The 18,756-nt window shown below is 44.3% G+C and overlaps 2 protein-coding genes across 3 annotated transcripts; one reads left to right on the top strand and one right to left on the bottom strand.

The window, feature by feature from the left end:
• Nucleotides 1-684: 684 nt before the first annotated feature.
• NIFK (nucleolar protein interacting with the FHA domain of MKI67) lies at nucleotides 685-5,496 on the bottom strand. Of its 2 annotated transcripts, XM_026118495.2 has the most exons (6): nucleotides 5,285-5,496; nucleotides 5,080-5,205; nucleotides 3,957-4,065; nucleotides 3,021-3,232; nucleotides 2,398-2,475; nucleotides 685-1,244 (listed from the first exon to the last, which is right to left on the bottom strand). In XM_026118495.2, exons 1-6 carry the CDS (start codon nucleotides 5,423-5,425, stop codon nucleotides 1,068-1,070), a joined length of 843 nt encoding a protein of 280 aa, XP_025974280.1. In that variant the 5' UTR covers nucleotides 5,426-5,496; the 3' UTR covers nucleotides 685-1,067. The 2 variants fall into 2 exon arrangements, with proteins under 2 accessions (XP_025974280.1, XP_025974281.1); XM_026118496.2 differs by lacking the exon at nucleotides 5,080-5,205.
• A 259-nt stretch (nucleotides 5,497-5,755) lies between these two features.
• Nucleotides 5,756-14,477, top strand: TSN (translin). The gene is made up of 6 exons (XM_064514714.1): nucleotides 5,756-5,987; nucleotides 6,065-6,158; nucleotides 10,616-10,712; nucleotides 11,569-11,684; nucleotides 12,373-12,452; nucleotides 12,810-14,477. The coding sequence occupies exons 1-6, from the start codon at nucleotides 5,922-5,924 to the stop codon at nucleotides 13,044-13,046; spliced, it is 690 nt and encodes a 229-aa protein (XP_064370784.1). The 5' UTR covers nucleotides 5,756-5,921; the 3' UTR covers nucleotides 13,047-14,477.
• Nucleotides 14,478-18,756: the final 4,279 nt, after the last annotated feature.

Below are 18,756 nucleotides of genomic sequence, written 5' to 3'. Positions count from 1 at the left end.
TAATGGATTTTAAATCCGCCCATCTTTAGTTCAAGTTCCTTGTAAGTTTTCTGACCGTGACAACAGCAAGTTTATGACACACAAAATGCCAGAGAATTAGCAAGTTATCTTTGCCCAGTCAGCCCAGAGTCAGAGCAGTAAGTCTGCAGGTGCAAGCCTGGGGCTTCTGCTGGGTGAAATGCATTTTACAGAAATATGTGAGGAACAAAAGGGGTAACCGTGACTCTGGCTAAGACATCTGTCAACAGAATAAACCTACCCTACATCCTCAATAGGAGGGTACACTGTCAAACAGAAATTTTTTTGCCTGCTTTGGAGAAGAAATTTGGATCTTGAATGTAAGTGACGGACCTCAGCCATCTTCCTCTCTTCTCACCACCTTCCCAATCCCAATCCCTTTTAAAGCCTCCACAACCACTCCAAGTCCTAGCAAAGGCTGAGCTGCCTGGGCATTGCTGAAAGCAGGGATGAATGCCAATGCATTCTTTAGGCAGTGCGGTATTCTGCCTCTGCCCAGGACAGCACAGGCAGATCCTGACTTACCACAAACAGAAGACAAATCAAGGTATGTCTTCCTCGGAGGGCAAAAATCCCCCTCCCCTTTTATCTGTGCATCTATGTGATAATTCACATATAACCAGATGTTCAGTTAAACAGAAGAACCACAGCCAAAAACCAACACAATTAAAAAAGGATAAAAAACCCAGACTTTTTATAGACTGTCATTAATTATTAGTGTAAAATACAGCCCCATCAGCAGGCCCTGAACAGACAACCTCACATCTTGCAAAATAGTGAGCACTAGAGATGAGGAAGTTACAGAATTAACCAAAGGTCACAACAGGCCTGTCAGAACACTGGCACTGACGAGGGTAAAGCCAAGAAAATCAGTAGCTCCCCTGGTAGCTAAACAGGAGGGGAACAACTGGTGAATGAATTCCTTGTACAAGAAAGGCTGAAACACCACAGTCCAGTAAGATGGACTGAGACAGGTCAGCAGAACCACTAGAAGCTCCACCTCGACAGATTTTGAGTTAAGGAAAAACTTAGCTACAGACAATAAAACTTTATTTCTGCTTCTTCAAATTTGTTTTTTTTCTTGTCTGTTTCTTTGGTCTCTGCACAGCATTCTCCACACTGTTGGGGGCCAGTCTGACAGTTATTTCATTGTCCTCCGTGTCATCATCTGCCTCGTGAGCTTTCCGGCGCTCAAGCAATGTAGGAGTACAGGCTGGAGTAGGATCCTAAAGAGATCAGAAAACCAGAATTTACTACAGATCATCTGCCAGAGAAAGTTGTCACCACTCGTCTGGTACCACGAGACACCTCAGCCCATCAGAACTTCCACATTTAAAGGAAAATTGTTTTGTTTTTATAACTGAATAACTGTTTTTCTACACAATGTTTCTTCAGACTAAAAATCAAAGGCAAAGTCAAAGGGCAAATATGAATTAAGTGATATTTTCTAAAATGCTATTATGTGCAGTGATTTTCTAAATGTTGTATTTTCTGACTCAAAGCACTAAGCAAGCCAAGAGGAAGAGAGTCAAAAAACCCCTAAATATATTTCAGATTGGCATAGAGAAATGCCATATTCAAGCCTACCGCAGAGTGGAAGCATCCCAGCTTCTCAGTAAATTTCCAGAACTCAGTTGCCCTAACATGCAAGTCCACAGACACAGCTACCCTGTCTTCCTCACAACCAGTCCTGTCCAAACTATTGCAAATATTTTCAGTAATAAAAAAAAAGATGAATTAAAAGGAAAAATTTAATAGCTTACAGACTTTTTAGACTATCGCTATGCCAAATCTCAGTCCCGAAGACCTGATCTTTGTATCACCCTGATATGAGTTTTAGCTGGCAGTATCTTTCAATATAATGGAATGTTATGCACGGAGACCATGAAGGGGGAGAGATACTATAGCATCTACATGGCACTAGGCAGCATCAGTATGCATTAATGGTTCAACTTACTTTCCATCAACACAGTGGGACATTAAATGTAGTACATACCAACAGAAAAACACCAACAGGGAAATCATTTTGTGCCAGTTTAAAGCACGTACATAGGTGATGTACAGATGACTGTCCCCCGCACTCTACCTGCTCCAGTCACAAGTGCTGAGCAGCAGACGCAGGCAGCACACACTCCTCTGCCTGGACACACCTCATGACACACACTGCTAGCAACAACATGCTGAACAGAAGCCTCTGCTGCTAAAATATTCTGTCTTGTTAAAGACAAGGAACCTGAGGGGATTCAACCACTGTCTTCCTTTTAAATGCATCCATGCACCTCAAAGCAGCTGTTACCACTGCTAAAGACAACTCTCAAAGGAAAATAACATCCAGGTTTCCAGGCACTGAAATTAACCACAATGACTGTCCAGTCTTACCTGGCTGTTCAAAGAAACATCCAGCTTCAGCTTGGATTTTTTGACTTTCTTTTTCTTTATGTGAAGCTGTTGTGCAGCCTAGGAAGCAAGACAAGATCACATGAAACCCTAGAGACTTCCTGATGTGAAGACACAGTGTCACCTAATGGTCTGTAGGCTTCTTTGCATCAGAATTATAAAATCTTTGCTTCAGCAATTAATTTGAATTAATAAAAATGGCTTATACTGCTACAGAGGTGAATCTGGTTTGAATAAAAACATCCATAGCAACATATGAAAAGCTGCCACTGGGCATTTTGAAAAATATCACAGAAAGAAACAGTGTTGCCCAAAACATAGGTATACCATCCAAGCACTCCACAAATGAGCAATATGCTTGATTAGCATAGGTGAGGTACTTCTCGAAAAGTAAACCCATATGTATATACAGTATAACCCAGCAACTATGCTGTAATTTCCAAGAGTTTCTATACACTTCTTAATGCAAGGAGGTCTCCCTATTGCTCCAAATATAATACAACACTTACATCAGCTACAAATAAGCCATGTGATTTTCTTGTATTTAGCAAGTCCTTAGAAAACAAGCTTTGCTTAAACACTAATTAAAATAATCCCAAACTTACAAATCCTGGGAAGTCATAATCAAGCCCCTTTTCAGCCAGCCTCTTCCGTAAGAGTTTCTCCTTCCGTAGTAGTCGCTTTGCCATCTTTGCCTTCTCACCGACAGAGCGTATCTTATTGTACCGCCTGACTGCTGGCTGAGAAGGCTTCTGAAACTTTCTGTCACAGTCTTTGAAGAGGTTTCCGTGAACCCTTTCAGGAGGTATGAACTGACCTGTATCAAAAGCATATAACATCACATTATAGCAAAGCTACTCTTCTCACCAAACGTACTCACGTAATGCTACTCAGTTCTTGTTCTAACATTATCCACCACTACAGCAAAGCACTGTTACAGCATTTTACCATCACAAAGGCTGGAAAGTAACTAAATACTCATTGGTAACAGTACTGATAATGCATGGATGGAAGAAAAAAAATGCATTTTCAGTTTCATCTAGAAAACAGTCAAAAGATAAACCTGATTCTCCTCAAGCTGGCAAGCATATATAGCTCATACTGCTTTACAAAGCAAGTTTTAACATCACTGTGTCTGACAAATTCGTTCATTTCATTAGTCTTCTAACCAAAAAATTTCCTGGCATTTTACTGCATAGAGAGCAGCTGCAACAGAGTTATAAATTAAAAAGAATTTCCACATTAAAGGAATTGGATTTGCTCTACAGAAAACATCTTCCCTCACTAAAGTTTTCTATGGTGCTATTATACAATGAGCATTATTAGTCTAGAGAAGAAAAAAAAAAGTAGCAGTGAATAAAAGGCTGCTGGTGATGTTCTTTACACAGGAAGGAAAGCAAGAAAGGCTCAGCCACACAGAAAATTCTTTTAGGCTGAAGCTTTGTGAAGAAACAAGAATCTTCAGATAATCCCCCCAAAAACACAAGTAAGTATGAGTTTCCTTTGCGCATTAGACAATTTACACTTTAGGTTATACTTACACTTCAGAAGTCTTTCACAAAACAGGTAGTTGTTCATTGTGTCTGCAACAATCTTTGCCACATCATCGGATTCGAACTCAATAAATCCATAGCCTTTACTACCTCCGGTCTGCAAGAAATAGAAGGAAATCTGAAATGATGCTTAGATACCTAACTGAAGAACTAAATTAATTTTTTTTTAATGCTTCAGAGATGAAGGCCTATTTTCAGCCAAACAACTGTAACTTTAGAAAGTTCAGTGAATTCATGAAAAGCACTGAATTTAGTCCTAGATATATAAGACAGTATTTGTAAATACATATCTGTGCATGAAACAAACCACTCACTAATACCTATATTTATACATATAAAAAACCCACGTGCATTTATTATTTCATTTTTATTACCAACCACAGATAAAACCACAGATGCATAGATGTTAGATTTATCAAGAACAAAGCAAATAAAATGTTAAAATATAGTCTTTTCCATGATATTTCACAGTTTAATTAGAGTATCCTGGCAACACTTCCCACTTCAACACATTTACTTGTGAAGAAAAGGGCTACATCTACTGGCACTGAAACTGCTTATTTCTGGGACCATCATCCCTCATATGCTGCCTATCAGCCTCAAATTCACTCTGGGAGTATTTTTAGGACAGGCAATTAAGCGCGGGGCCCCCTTCCGCCCACTCTTGAAACTGCAACGAAGCTTTCCACGTGTTGCGCACCAAGGCCGGACGAACAGCGACGAAGCCAACAACACACAAGCGGCTTAAGGAGCTTCAGAAAGTCGTTAGTTTTGCTCATGATCCCGGTCAGCAGCTTCTGTAAGTCTCAGAGCCCTAACGGACTTAGGGATCACTCTGAGGAAGCGAGTCACAAACGTACTGCTGCAACTTGGGCACTTCACAAGCAGTAACAGCAGGAAAGACGGAAGGGATAGTTAAATTCTTTTTAATAGCTCTTTGGAAGGAAAGGGACGAGAAGCAGATGGTAGGTCGCAGCAGACAAGCGGGGAGACACCAGCGATCAGGCCTCCGGGCCCGAGGACGCGGGTTTCCGAAGCGCCTAGCGAGGGAAGGAGGCGGGCGGAGGGGAGGAGAGCGGAGGGGAGCGCCGGCGGCGCGGCGCCGCTTTACCTTCTTGCTCCGGGAGAGCCGCAGCCGCGTGATGGTCCCGAACTGGCTGAAGTACTCGCGGAGCTGGGGCTCGCCCAGCCCGCGCGGGACGTGCCCCACGTACACGGTCCCCGCCACCAGCCGCTCCTGCGGGCACACAGCAGGCCGCGTTAACGCCGCCCGGCCCAGCCTCCGCGCCCCCAGCCCCGTCGCCCGCCCCGCTCACCTTGGCCGCCCGGCTCTGCCGGACCCGCTGCACCTGCTGCTGGAACTCGCGCTGCAGCCGCGGCTCCAGCGCCAGGAGCGGCGCCGCCACCACCGCTTCGGCCGGGGCCGCCGCCACCGCCTCCTCCTCGGCCGCCGCCATGTCGCGATCGCCTCACAGCGCACGCCGCAGGAAACACGTCACCGGCGCTGCGCGCGCGACCCACCCTGACTTCGCGCGCATGCGCACTGCGGCGGCACGGGGCGGCGGTCCCCGCGCGCCCCGTCTCCTAGCAACGGCGCGGCCAAGCGCTTCCGCGCCGCGTTGCCTGGCAGCGCGGCGCGGAGCTGCCGGGGCCCCCGGGCCGTGTCGCCGGGGGGGCGGCGCCATCGCCGCGGAGCCCCGTCGCGCCGCGAAGCCCGCCCGCAGCGCCGCCCCGCGCCGCCCCCCCGCGCGCGGCGCTGCGGTGACGCCAGGAGCCTGACCCCGCCCCGCACGGCGCCGAGCCGCCGTCAGGCGCTGAGCGGGGCAGCCCGGCGCGGCGCCGTCGGGCGCTGAGCGGGGCAGCCCCGCGCCGGCCTCGCGGGAGGCCCCGGCGCGGCGCCGGCAGCGCGGGAGGCCCCTGAGGCGCGAGCCGGCGGCGCGGCTGGGCGGCATCATGTCGGTGAGCGACATGTTCATCGCGCTGCAGGGCGTCCTCACCGCCGACCAGGACATCCGCGAGGTGGGCGCGGGGCCGCGGCGGGGGGCGGGCGGGCGGGGCGGCGCCTCCTCCCCCCTCACGGCGCCGTGTGTCCGCAGGAGATCCGGAAGGTGGTGCAGACGCTGGAGCAGACGGCTCGGGAGATCCTCACGCTGCTGCAGGGCGTTCACCAGGGCGCCGGCTTCCAGGACAGTGAGTGCGGCGGGGCCGCGCTGGGCCGCGCCGCCGCAGCAGGCGGCAGCCGAGCGTGCCCCCTCCCTGGGGAGAGGCGGGCGGGAGCTCCGGGGGGCGCTGGGCCGCGAGCGTCCTCTTCCCTGGGGCTTCCCGCCGCGGGAGCCGGGGAGCGTGCGGGCCCGCCCCAGGAGGGACACGCTCTTCCGAGTGCCGGTTGCCTGTGGGCACCGCTGAGGCGCTTCCCAGCGCGGGTTCCTCAGAGGCTGCTGCGGGGGGTGCGCCTGGGACCCTTCCAGCCAGACGAGTGGAAAAGCTGCCGTTCAACCTCAGGCAACACCGTTCCTCCCCCTTATGTTCCCCCTCGCCCCCCCGAAATTTTACTGTCTCAGGGTGGAAAAGTATGTTATCACTATACTTGTTCACTTTCCGGGTTGGTGAATTGACTCATAGATTTCCCTCTAACTGGCATGCATGTAGATTTTTATATCCTGCTAATTATAATATAACCTGAGGTGCCTTTGTGTCTTTACTCCCCTCCTCACCCCCCTTCCATTCCCCCCCAAAACTGTGATGCTCTGGGGGGTGAGCAGGATAGTGTGGGAATCCCTAGTTTGGTGTGTATTAGACTTACTATGTGTATGTGTGCATGTGTGTACATAGTTCTGCTTTGAGTTAATACCTGGTTCCCAAAATATATAGGAAAATTAGAAAGGCTGGTAAAGCAAGAGGAGTCCTTGATGTATGCTTGAGTGGCAACTGGAACTGTGCTGTCATTTTTTAGGTTCAAGTTGTCGCTAGCCTGGTCGCTCACTTGTGTGCCAAAAATTTTTAGGATGTTCAAGGTAAAGTTTCTGAGCCAAACCATTTGCTCAAGGGCATGAAAAATACAGCTACAGGCTTAGATGTTGAAGGTGCTCTCCTCGTCCCCCCCATTTATAGAGTTACTGCTGAAGCTACTGGAAAAATCAGGTTTCTCATTTAAGTATGTGATTTAAAAGCCATTCAGTCATGTCAGTGAACTTCTGAGAAGAAACAAGCAATCTGATTTTCTGGAAACTCTTGAGAGGGACTTGGGGAGGTAAGAAGTCTGGCAGGCCACCATCAGAGGGTGAATAAAAGAAAGAAAACCTTCATCAGTTCCTGCTTTATTCATCTGTAGCGTTGGCTGGTAGTACTCACCAGTACTTTTGTGCTTGAGCTGGAGGCCTGGGGTTTCTCTAGTCTCCTGTTTGGTAACGACTGGGTGTGTGTTTAGCAGTGTGCAACATATGAGGCTTGACCTCCCCTGGCAAGCATGACTTCCAGTGCTTAAAATTAGAGCTGCTAATTGTCTAATTTAGACAAACACGCTCTGTTTTTCCAAGCTCAGTAAAAACATGTGACGATCATTTTGCATGGGTATCATCTTTAGGGGGTTGTTTTCAAGTATTTAGTAGTAGAGACCTGTATCTGCTTCAGTGTATGTTGGTTTCTTTTTTAATTCTAGGAGAGAACTGGTCCTGAATCTTGCAGAGTCTGGGAGCAGACCTGTGGAATAGTTTAAGTACCAAAAAGAAGAACGCTAAGCTCATAATTTTTGCAATATCAAAGATAATGAATGCAAGTCTAATGGGCTGGGAATTAACATATGATAATAGGCCTGCCAGTTTGACATCAATTTCAAGCAAAATAACAAAAGTTGATAAAGGTTTTGATTAATAAAGGTTAATAGCAGAGTAATTTAATACCAACTAACACAAAGATCTTTATGGGGTAAACTAGCACTTGTTAGATGATGGGTATTTAGACTGCACTTTTACCTGGTAATGGTTGTAGTGCTGTAATGTAGTGCACTTAAATGTCTGTTTGGCTTAGTGTGACATTTTGTCTGCTGACTTAGCACAATGTTTTCATTTAGAAACTAGAATGGTGAGAAACCTGTATGATTCTTTTCTGATAGGTCAAAAAGGGATAACTGATGATTCTTGAAACTATGAAAGAGGGGAATATTTGTTGCAGCACAGTTAAATTTTGCAACATCAAGTATTGTACACCCTTGTATTTATTTACTCCAAGATGTAAGAAAAAACTTTAATACAGTTATTAAAAGCTCACAGGTGACAAAAGAGTAAATAATGATGCTTGGTCATTGCAGCTGTATTTCCATGAATGGTGTAAACTGGTGCTGCTGCCAAAAGAAATTGTACGCCTTATTGTGCCTCCTCCCTTGGCAGCACAAGTGGGATACTGCTGTCTTTCTACAGCAGCTTACTATTCTATCCTTTGTGATTAATTTCTGCATCAATAATTTCATCAATAATTGAGGTAGAGCAATGAAAAATGAGGGAGGCAACAGAGCCAGTGAAAATGGTTAAAGAATTTAGAACAGGCTGAGGGTAAGGGACAGCTTGAGCTCTCTTAATAGAACTACAAGATAGCTGGCAGTTTGATAGAGGGCATTTTGCTGTATCAGAGGGTAATATTTAAAAGATCATATTGCATAATGGCTTTCCTTTGTTCTCTGGGGACTCAAAGTACCTCTAGGCTAACCCTGTTTCCATTGACTTTTCATCTAACTTCTTTTACTGCAGGGTAACCACCTACAGCTATTTCATGGCAACTGCCTCTCTGCACACGCTCAGTAATAGGCTTTACCCTTAGCTTGTGAAATACGTTGTGTAAAGTTTAGCAAAACATCAGTGATGATGTGCAGGGATACATGAGGACAGCTTTGCGCTGGGAGTTTTGTTTGTGTCTGTGTGTCGTCGGGCATTGTTGTCTGCCACTTTACAGTAAAGATTGCTTTTCTGTCACAGCTTCCTTTGACAGAAGCCAAGGTGCAAATGTGCTCCTTATTCTGCTCCCAAATGCCGTGTGACAGCTTATAGTTCGAGGACTGTGTTCAGAGGGCAATTCTCAGTGAGCTTTCTAAATCTCTTTCGCTCTCACTACCATATGAAGCACTTTTACCTTCTGCTTTCTGAAACTTTCATTCTTAAACCCCTTTTTTTCTGTTTGGAGGTGATGTTTGATTAGTCAAAACAAGTTTTTAGACAGATGCTTAAAAAGTGACTGCTGGTAGTTATTTGATAAAAGTCATCCATGATGACTTTCAGATTATTTTGTTTATATGGCTCTTGTTTAAATAACCATAGCTTCTGTACTTCAAGATGATGAAGATGTTATGTTGACCACCTGCCTTTCTTGGGTTGTGACCAGGATTTCTGAGAAGGCTGCAGTTAAAAAGTACTGACTGATTAGTTCTGGCAAGCTGTGGTGCTGCGGGTACAGCGTGGCTGTAATTCTTATTAGCGGGCAGGAGGTGGCAGTGGGTGGTATATAAACAGGCGAGACCGTTTCTCTGCAGGAGTTTAACACAAAATGAACAAGCAAAAACTCAGTTCTTTCAAACACATTGCTTGGAAGGGAGACTGAGACGTAGCTTCCTGGAGGGATGTTGCACTTCATGTAACCCAACTCTGCCTGTTAAGAAAAAATATTATGGGGTTTTAAAACAGAGAAAGAAAAGCTACTTTTCTTTGATTGCGTGAGGTAGTCTGGTAGTGCTGTTTTGTGTGCGTGCTTTTATGGGCAGTGAGTGCTGTGCGCAGTGCTGTCCTATTGCTTGTGGTCTGGCCATTGCTTTTGTCTCTTCTGAACTGCTGCATCAGAGCTGTCTCTAAAACGTCCTGTTTCTCTCTTTGTAACACCTAAAACCCAACTAGTCCTCCCTTTCTCTTTGCTCCATCTACACAGCTAAAACTCTAAACATCCTTTTTCTTCAGCTTGTGCCCTGCTCTCTGCTGCCTTCTTCCTTCTGTCCGTGCTATACATAATAGCCCTTTGCCGCTCCAGAATGCTGCTGTGTGACTGTCTTTGTAGCGTTTTGCTTTAATCATGTTACTTCTCTTGTTGAGTCCTTTGCTTGCACCGTTATCTATCACCATAGTTCTGAACTGTTTTATGTTTACAGGCCCTTGAACATTTACCGGGGCAGGCATTTGCTGTGCATAGTGAGTCAAGGTCTACTAACGCTCCACCTGCTTCTTGTAGTTGCTTTTCACAACCCCTTAGACACCTGCAGACCGTAGCTTCAAAATCACTGCTCTGCTACAGCAGATATACCCTATTTAACCTTACAATCAAGGCCTTTTGCAGCCTTTCTGCATCCCTACTTGTCATTTCTCGTTCATCTTTGCTGATTTGCAGCCCTGATCAGTGTATGTAGCAGTGATTCTTAAATAACATTAGGGCATCGTATCTCAAGTTCAAGGGTATGGACCAGTGCCGATTAGACAGCCCAAAACCCCAGAGTATTTTTCATCTACCAGTGACTTGTGGTGTTACTGTGAATACCACTAAGACTGTATGTCAATAAGTGAGTCTTGGACAAAAGAGGAGCATAGATAGTGCCATCTACATTAGAAAACTCTTAGCTTTGTTTACAAAATCCCATTGTTTGTCAAATACTGAATGTTGCGCTGCTTCTTTTTCAGTACCAAAGAAATGTCAGAAGGCTCGTGAACACTTTGGTACAGTAAGGACACAGCTTTCATCTCTGAAGACCAAGTTTCCTGCTGATCAGTACTACAGGTGTGCAGGATCCCACACAGCCAGACACGGATTTGAGATTTGCCGGGCCATAGATGGCATAACTTTGGAAGAGTGATTTAAAGGTTTATGGGCCCAGTGTTTTAAAAACCTGGGCCTTTCTGTTCCAGAAAATAACCGATGGTAGAAGAGTGTGACTTTTTATCAGCACACTTTGAAAATGTTTTTGCTCAAACTCTTTTTATTTTTTCACTGAAAATGTCTAGTATATAATTCTTTTCCTAGAAACTTAAAAAAATGAAATTAAACTTTAAGAAACTGATGTTCTTTTGGAGCGGCCCTCATTTCTAAGAGCAGAGCATTTTTCTGTTCCATTAATTTCAATTAAGTTGTTAGGATTTGAGCGTTTCTGAAAACAGAGCCCTAAATCTGTCATCAGATGGCTGTTTGATACTGAGGATTCTAAATGAAGTTGTCATCTTTGTATTTTGCTTGCTGCCAGAAGGGGACAGTGTCTAGCAGGAACATTTCAAAGAATGAAAATCTTGTCAGCTGTAATCTGCTGGCAGGAGATGGGAGGGAAGGTGCTGATTGTCTTGTTTTGTCTTCATTCCTGAAAAACCTGAAAAACTCAAGGAACTGGGTATGTGTGGGTGAGATACAAGCAAATGCTAGTTTAACATAATATCCTAGGGGCTGAAGTTTTGGAGCACCAAGGAAATGATTTTAAGGGGAAAGCTGGTGTGGCTTTGATAAACCACAAAGACTGCGAGGTACTATGCGTAAAGTAAAGGTGCAAAACGTAATGTGTACCATAGATATTTAAAATGCTTTTGACTTAAATCTCCAGTAACAGATGTTGCTTATCTTTACCTTGACTTGGTGTTTTCTTCAACAGATTTCATGAGCACTGGAGGTTTGTGCTACAGCGGTTGGTGTTTCTGGCAGCGTTTGTTGTCTACTTGGAGACAGAAACATTAGTGACCCGAGAAGCTGTTGCAGAAATACTTGGGAGTAAGTTAATTTTGTAACTCAAAGGAAAAAGCTTGCGAAGTCTTTAGATGTTGTCACTGCAAGGTGCAGGGAAATAGCAAAACTTTATCTCTTCACAAGAAATAGTTTATAAAATTAATCTAGTATTTGATTTCATTATATAATAACAACAAAAAATGTTTTAGGAGGTGGAAATCAGAAAACATGATATAAACAGAAGTATTATCAGAGTTCTTCATGAATGAAGATTATTTAAATTGCCTAAATCTTCCAAAAGAATAATGCGAAGGTGACAGCTTATCTTTCTCACCTTTTTTTTTCAGTGTTAAAGAGGTGGGGAAAAGAGATCTAATTCTCATGTTGTAAGAGAACTGTCTTCTGAAAGCAAAGAATTTGAAAAAACTCAGTAAAATAATTTTTAAAAAGGACTTCAGACCTCTCTGCTGTATATTAACGGAAATTCAGTTATTCTCTTGGATCAGTTATAACCTATTGTCTGTCCAATTGAGGATGTATCAGATGTTCAGTCAAAATGCTGAGAAGGAGCAGTAATTACATCACATACAGGAAAAGGCTGACTTTTATTTTGTAATAGTGTTTCATAAATTTGATATTTCAAATTAGCTACAGTAAACAAATGCAATTTCAGCTTGCTGTTTTTGATCATGTTCCCTATCAGTCTAGATTACTATTCTGTTTTTTATCTTAGTTGAAGCTGATCGAGAGAGAGGCTTTCACCTGGACATAGAAGACTATCTTTCTGGTGTATTAACTCTTGCCAGTGAGCTGGTAAGGAAGCTATTTATGCATGTGTCTGGATGAAACTGACCTAAATAAACAGCGGGTAGTGCATTTCCCAATTTCCCCAAGTTGTTCCTGGAAGTTACGGTGTGTTGTGCTTGGGTCAGGCAAACTGCCCTTGCCCCCCTGTGATGTTAGACTCATTCCTCGTTGATATTCTAAGATTTAAACCAGTGACTTCACTGAAAATCCTGGGTTCTGGTGAACAAAAGGGTAGATTTGAGTATAGTTAGCCTGACTGCCTGGGACAATACTGCTTCATTTTGTGAAGTAACTGATGGGAATGCTGATGTGATTTGGGTGGATTCCTCTGCTGATGTTCTCCTGTGCATCTTCCTCTTGTAGGCCAGACTGGCAGTGAACAGTGTCACAGCTGGTGACTATTCTCGCCCTCTCCGCATCTCAACTTTTATCAACGAGCTGGATTCTGGCTTCCGTCTCCTCAACCTGAAAAATGACTCCCTGAGGAAACGTTACGATGGCTTGAAATACGATGTCAAGAAAATTGAGGAAGTGGTTTATGACTTGTCGATCAGAGGACTCAATAAGGAGGCAACAGGTGGTGTTGGTGGCGAGAAATGAAGGATGCTTGTTTTAATGGCATTATTGATTACCTCAGATGGTTGCCAATTTAGGAGGCATGTTAGCAAAGCCCTCCTGCAGTAGTTTAGAAGAACTGCAGCTGAAAGCTGCTCTCTATTTTCTTACAAAATGTGTAGTACGGGTGTTAGATCTCAAAATGTTTTGTAAAATCATGCCTAGGTTAGGGCAGCAGGTTCTCTGTTTCTAGTGAAATTCCTCTGTCAAAACACACGTTGCTGTTCTGTGCACAGCAGCAATAGCTGTCAGTAACTCTCGTAAGCTGAAATTCTCATTAGTTCCATAGTGCTGCTTCACTGCTCTGGCAGTGATGTGCTTCAGCTGTTTCTGCTCACACACCTTTAAAGATGTGTGCAAATACATGTGATATTTTAAGAAACACAGTGTGTAAATACCTATACATTTTCTTAAGACACTGATTATTTTTTGCCTTTTTTCTTAAATTTTCACCTACTTTAATAAGTTGAATGGAAGAGATTTGCATAGCTGTTTATTACTCAGATCGTTAAAAATGGTTTCAGTCAACGTATCACAACCCCCTTATTTGAGAAATTAATGAGCAAATTCCTGAGATTTTCTCCATTGGAACTAACATATTGCACCAGGCATGCATAAAATATATACATATATTTATACACACACACACCTCTCTGTCTCTCTCTCTCTCTGTCTCTCTCTCTCTCTGTCTCTCTCTCTCTCTGTCTCTCTCTCTTTTTATTTTTCTTTTTTTTCACCCTTTGAATGAGAACTCTATTACCAGGGAGAGCAGGGTTTTCTCAAACATCTGCTTTCACTGGTTGGCATTTGTTTTACTGACATGAGTAAATGTTGAATTTCAGAATGATCATTTACCTTGAGAACTCTGTGTAACCAATTTCTTTTGGACTACCAAAGTTTCCAAATAGAGAAGTGTTAACTGATAAACTGCAGGTAGTGTTTGAGTTCTGAAAACCTAAATAGACCACAACTTCATGTGTTTCCTGGGATTAAAAAAAAAAGATAGTTCATGTAATAAAATGTTTGTATCTTCAGAAAATGGAAAACTTAGTTTTAGATAGTTTGCATGTAATATTTTTTCAAACACCAACAGACTCTTCCATTTGTGTAAATGGACAGATTCATAGCTCCCAGTGTGTTTGTTCTCGTGTCCTAAATGACTTTTTGTTTTTGAATTTTCCCATTCTTTTACCACTTTGTGATCCCATAGGGTTAAGAAGAAAAACTAACTTTGGGAGGAGGAATATTTCTAAAGGATGAATATGAACAATCAAAGTTATGTGGGATTTGTTTGTGTTTCATTTTGTTGGCAAAGATTTCCCATTGTTTCAGTTAGTATTTTTTTTTATTAGAAGAAAATGGTTTCTTGGTTACTTTGGCCAATAAAAACTATTCTGTGTTTTTGGCCATTTGCTACCTCTGCCTGTCATCTGATTATTTGTTGTTGTTATTTGTTTCCCTTCATGGGAGCCTAATCTGAAATACCGTAATTCAAATTCAGTCCTCAGCTGTATTTAGATTATAATGTAATTCCTCACTTATGAGCTGTTAAATGGAGCACTTGTATCAGCTGGCAACTGGAGCATAAGTCAAGCTGAAAACAGATTTCATAGATTTTTTTTTTAAGTGTTTTTTAACTTTGACTTATTTCACCAAGTTAAACAGGAGAGCTTTGGAAGAGAGTTTATTATAATTACCACATCCAAGATGTGTCATCTTCAGAGGTCTCCAGATAGCTGTTGCTCTCGACATCTGAGCATCTCATACTATTTATTATTTGTCCTTTGTATCTTGTGTCACATAACAGGGGGACACTAATACCCTCTTTTCACAGCTGAAGAAAATGAGGGTATAACTGCTGGTGAGGCCAGCTTTGAAAGTAGCTCTTTGTTCTTACCTTATGCCACTACTTGCTTCTTTTTCACTTGTACCCAGTGGGGGTGGGAAGAAGGAGGGAACTTAAGCCAGTTTTACTGCCAGAGACTCATGAAACAACACTCAAAGGCCCCAAGACATGGCCTCACTGGCCAAGGTCACAAAGGAAATGTGTGGGAGAGGGGAATTAGACAGAGGTTTCCTGAGCATCCGTTTCACGTCTCGGGTTAGAGGGCTCCTGACATGCAGGACTGGGAGGTTGGGCCATCTGGCAGGACAAGTCTCTGGTTGCAGGGAAGACGTCTGCTGAGGCTTTGGGCCGGCTTGTGTCCCAGGTGTTCTGGTTGCACTGGCTCATGCAGCAGGTCTCCTTTCTGACATGGGATCCCACGTGCCAAACACAGCTTTTCAGCAGATCCAAATCCGCTAACTGTTGCATCTGCTGTGGTTTTGTGGAGTTTGCAAGAGACAACAGTGCCGTGCTGCAGATGTAGAGGTGTGGTTACTGTGGGAGGACCAACCGGAAGAGCAAGTCTCTTACTTGGGTGGTCTGCAAGTTGTGGCATCCTTCTGTCCAAGGCTCTGTGAAGAACAAGTGCCCGAGGATTTGTTCCAGCATTGGCCAGTTCCTGGACAATGTTTAGCAAAGACCTTCTTCCTTCCTTTTCCTAAGTTTTGGGACAGCCTAGCATATTCCTCTGGAAAAGCATTATTTGCAAGAGAAAGGCTGCATACTGTATTCCAAAGTCAGGTCTGGGGAAGGGAAAAGGGAACACCAAACTTTCTCCCTGGGCTACAGCAGGGAAAGCTGGGAAAACACATTTCTCTTTCTGCAGCTTCTGGACAGAGATGGCCTGTGGTACCTCATGGCCTTGGTTGTGGAACTGCGTATTACTCTGTTTGGTCCTGAATAATAAGGTCTGTTTCTGTCCCAGAGCTGGAAGCAGAGGAAAGAAGGAAAGTCCCAGAAAGACTCAAGTAGGGGAAGCGTGTGTCTCTTCTGACTTCTTCGCAGGAGTAGTTGAAGCAGGTTAGCCAGTGGGGAATGGGATGAGAGACAGGGCTCTACAGACTGCAGAGGCTTTGTGGGGTGAGGATTGCTCATGATGGGTCAGATGCATTTGAACCTCTGAACAAATGACTCCTGCTTGGTGTTGAATGGTCTGTGCAGCGTGCGCTGGTGGCTGGGAGGGGGGTGAGTCAGTGCAGGAGCACTGGAAAGTCTGACTCAATGGCCAGCACAGCTATTCTCTGAAGCACTTCAGCCTGAAGTGTGTGCCAGAGAGCACTCTTCTGGGTCATCTTTGTTCTCACTGTTTTTTTTCCCCCCATCTTGACGTCATTTCTGTGCATTTTCTTTGCTTCAGTAAAAAGGGCACTTAAATAGTTGATTAACTGTTCTTTATTTATAGCACTCTATGTTCCACCGCTGCAGATCAATGGAAGTGCTGACCTGAAACCATTCAGGAAATAGGGGTGAATAGAGCTCCATAGCGCAGGATGCAGCATAGACTTTGAGGCTTGTTTTTTAGCTGGACTCTGTCTACTAGAATTGATAAACTGCAGCCCTACTCCAGCAAACTCTTTAATCTGGCACTTGCTAAAGGACATGTTATCACCTCCAGACTGCCCTTTTCTGGTGCCAGCAAAAGCCTTTGTGCAGAGAACTGGATCAAAGAACTGATCTACCCGAAATGATCTTTATTTTTCAGACGAGTTTGTTCCCAATCTGGTTCACCGCACAGTGCCACACATGCTGTGCCACTACATGGAGGGAGGCTTCTTCCTCTCCAGGCAGTGCCAGCTTAAGGTGTTCACTGAGCTGTAACACTACATCGTAAATTGTCTGATTTTCTTGCAATAATTTAACTGCTTCCAGTGCTGTTAGGATTGCCAAGCATGTTCTTTCTGGGCAGATAACTTGCCTTCCTTTTACTGCAAAGTGATGACTCTTACACTATAGAGCACCACTCACACCTTTCAGCTGGGAAGGTCATTATGCACCAAGGCAATTAACAAGAGCAGAAGGTAAACATGGATGACTCCTGGGGTCTGCACGTGGCTGCTTATGCTGGTTACTCATCAGCAGTCCACCTTCCCTTGTTAAAGTACTGTCTGTGGATGGATACTGCGGTGTAACAAGGTATTGACGTGTAAGAGCTATTCAGAGAACTGACCAGCCTGTTGAATTTATGGTGTGTCCTTAAGCAAGTGTTTGATTTTGAAAGGAATGATCCTGTTTACATTGTAGTATCTCCTGAACATGTGTTGTGGGTCAGGCATGAATTATTTGAAGACAGGTGTCTTATTGCTGTCTTCCCTGCCTGTCTGTTCATTGACACTCCAAACTTGCACTTCTGGCTGGTTCTGGTTAGCTGTCTTTGGAAGACTGGAAGATTGTTCTGCCTGAGGGGAAAATGATTGTCCTAAAACCAATCCTTTCTTGAAATAAGGGAAAATCTGTTCCTTGTCTGAATTCTTGCTTACCTGTACAAACATCTAAGCTGCTGCTTCTGTTGGGAAAATGAAAGAGCCTGTGAGCTCTGCAAGCACGCTTCCTGCTCCCCAAAGCCTGCTGGCTCCTGTCCTGTTAGGGAGAGCACTCTGGCTTTCTCTGTTGCACTGGGGGCCTTGTGCAACTCTCACAGGTTTCCATGAAGTCTAATGACCACCACTGCCTGTTGAAGGCTTTACAGGGACTATGGCAAGGCTAAAGAGAAGAAAAGGCCTGAGATTTCAGCCACCGTGAAACAACCGCCGGCTTTAAACGTCTTGTGCTCTTTGCAGTGTCTTGGTTACCCCAAGCATCAGTTATGGGATCTGCTCTGTGAATTTTCTTGTGACATCCAGGCTTCCCTCTCTCATCTACTAGCCCTCCCCTCAGTGCCTGGATAGTCTTTTGATGCTAGTCCTCGCAAGGACACTGACATGGGTACGGCTGCTGCAAGGGATTTTCCATGCGCTAGGAGGGAATGGTTCAAAACCAGCACCTGGTGCCCAACTGCCACTGAAAAATGATTCCTTTGCTTGCTCCTGTGCAGGCCACCTTTTCCTAGGAGAGAGCTGTCTTGCAGTCCTGGGTCTCTTCACCTTCAGTTGAGAACTCTTCTCAGAGATGCAAAGCCCGTGCTGGAGGAGTGGGCTGCGACTTGAGCTGGAGAATTCCAAATTATCATTATGTTCATTCCTGCTCACAGACCTACAGGCTAATGCTAGCTTTTCGATTGCTTCCGACTGTGTAACTCTTCCCAATCAAACCTGAGCAGAGATCAGTGCTAGAAGATGGTCTGCCTGGCTTTCGATTCCTTGTTAAGATTCTTCACTCCCTGTTAATGAGGACCCTCTGTGTCCCTGTTGCTCAAGTTTTCCATTCATATTATAGAAAGGTTTCCATTATGGGACCACCTTCAACTTCCTGAGGGAGATGTCTTACTTTTTTATTTAATGAGTGCCCTTGGGGCTTGCCAAAAGTTTTAAAACTGTAATGTTACTCTCAAATCTTTGATTTCTTAATCACCTGTACCTGTCTTCAGTCAAATCCATATTCTGCAGCAGCATGTGAGAGAAATGGCACAGTTCTTTTTTCTCCCTGATCAGTATGACATTTTGCTCTGCCATATTCTGATGTAGTGACAGAAGGTGACTCAAAGGTCATACTCGTGTATGTGAGGATTTAGCCCAGGTAGTGTTGACAGTGCAAACCTGACCAAATTTGGCACTAGACCCTGCCTTACCAAAATGATCATTTGTAAGTGCTGATTCCGTATCTTTGTCCAGAACTGGATCTGAAATTTTTAGCCAAACATAACATTCCTCTGGC

The sequence above is a fragment of the Dromaius novaehollandiae genome, chromosome 7 (assembly GCF_036370855.1).
Source record: "Dromaius novaehollandiae isolate bDroNov1 chromosome 7, bDroNov1.hap1, whole genome shotgun sequence".
NCBI classification, from domain to species: domain Eukaryota; kingdom Metazoa; phylum Chordata; class Aves; order Casuariiformes; family Dromaiidae; genus Dromaius; species Dromaius novaehollandiae.
The sequence above is the reverse complement of the archived record's forward strand: the minus strand, read 5'-3'. Positions and strand labels throughout refer to the sequence as shown.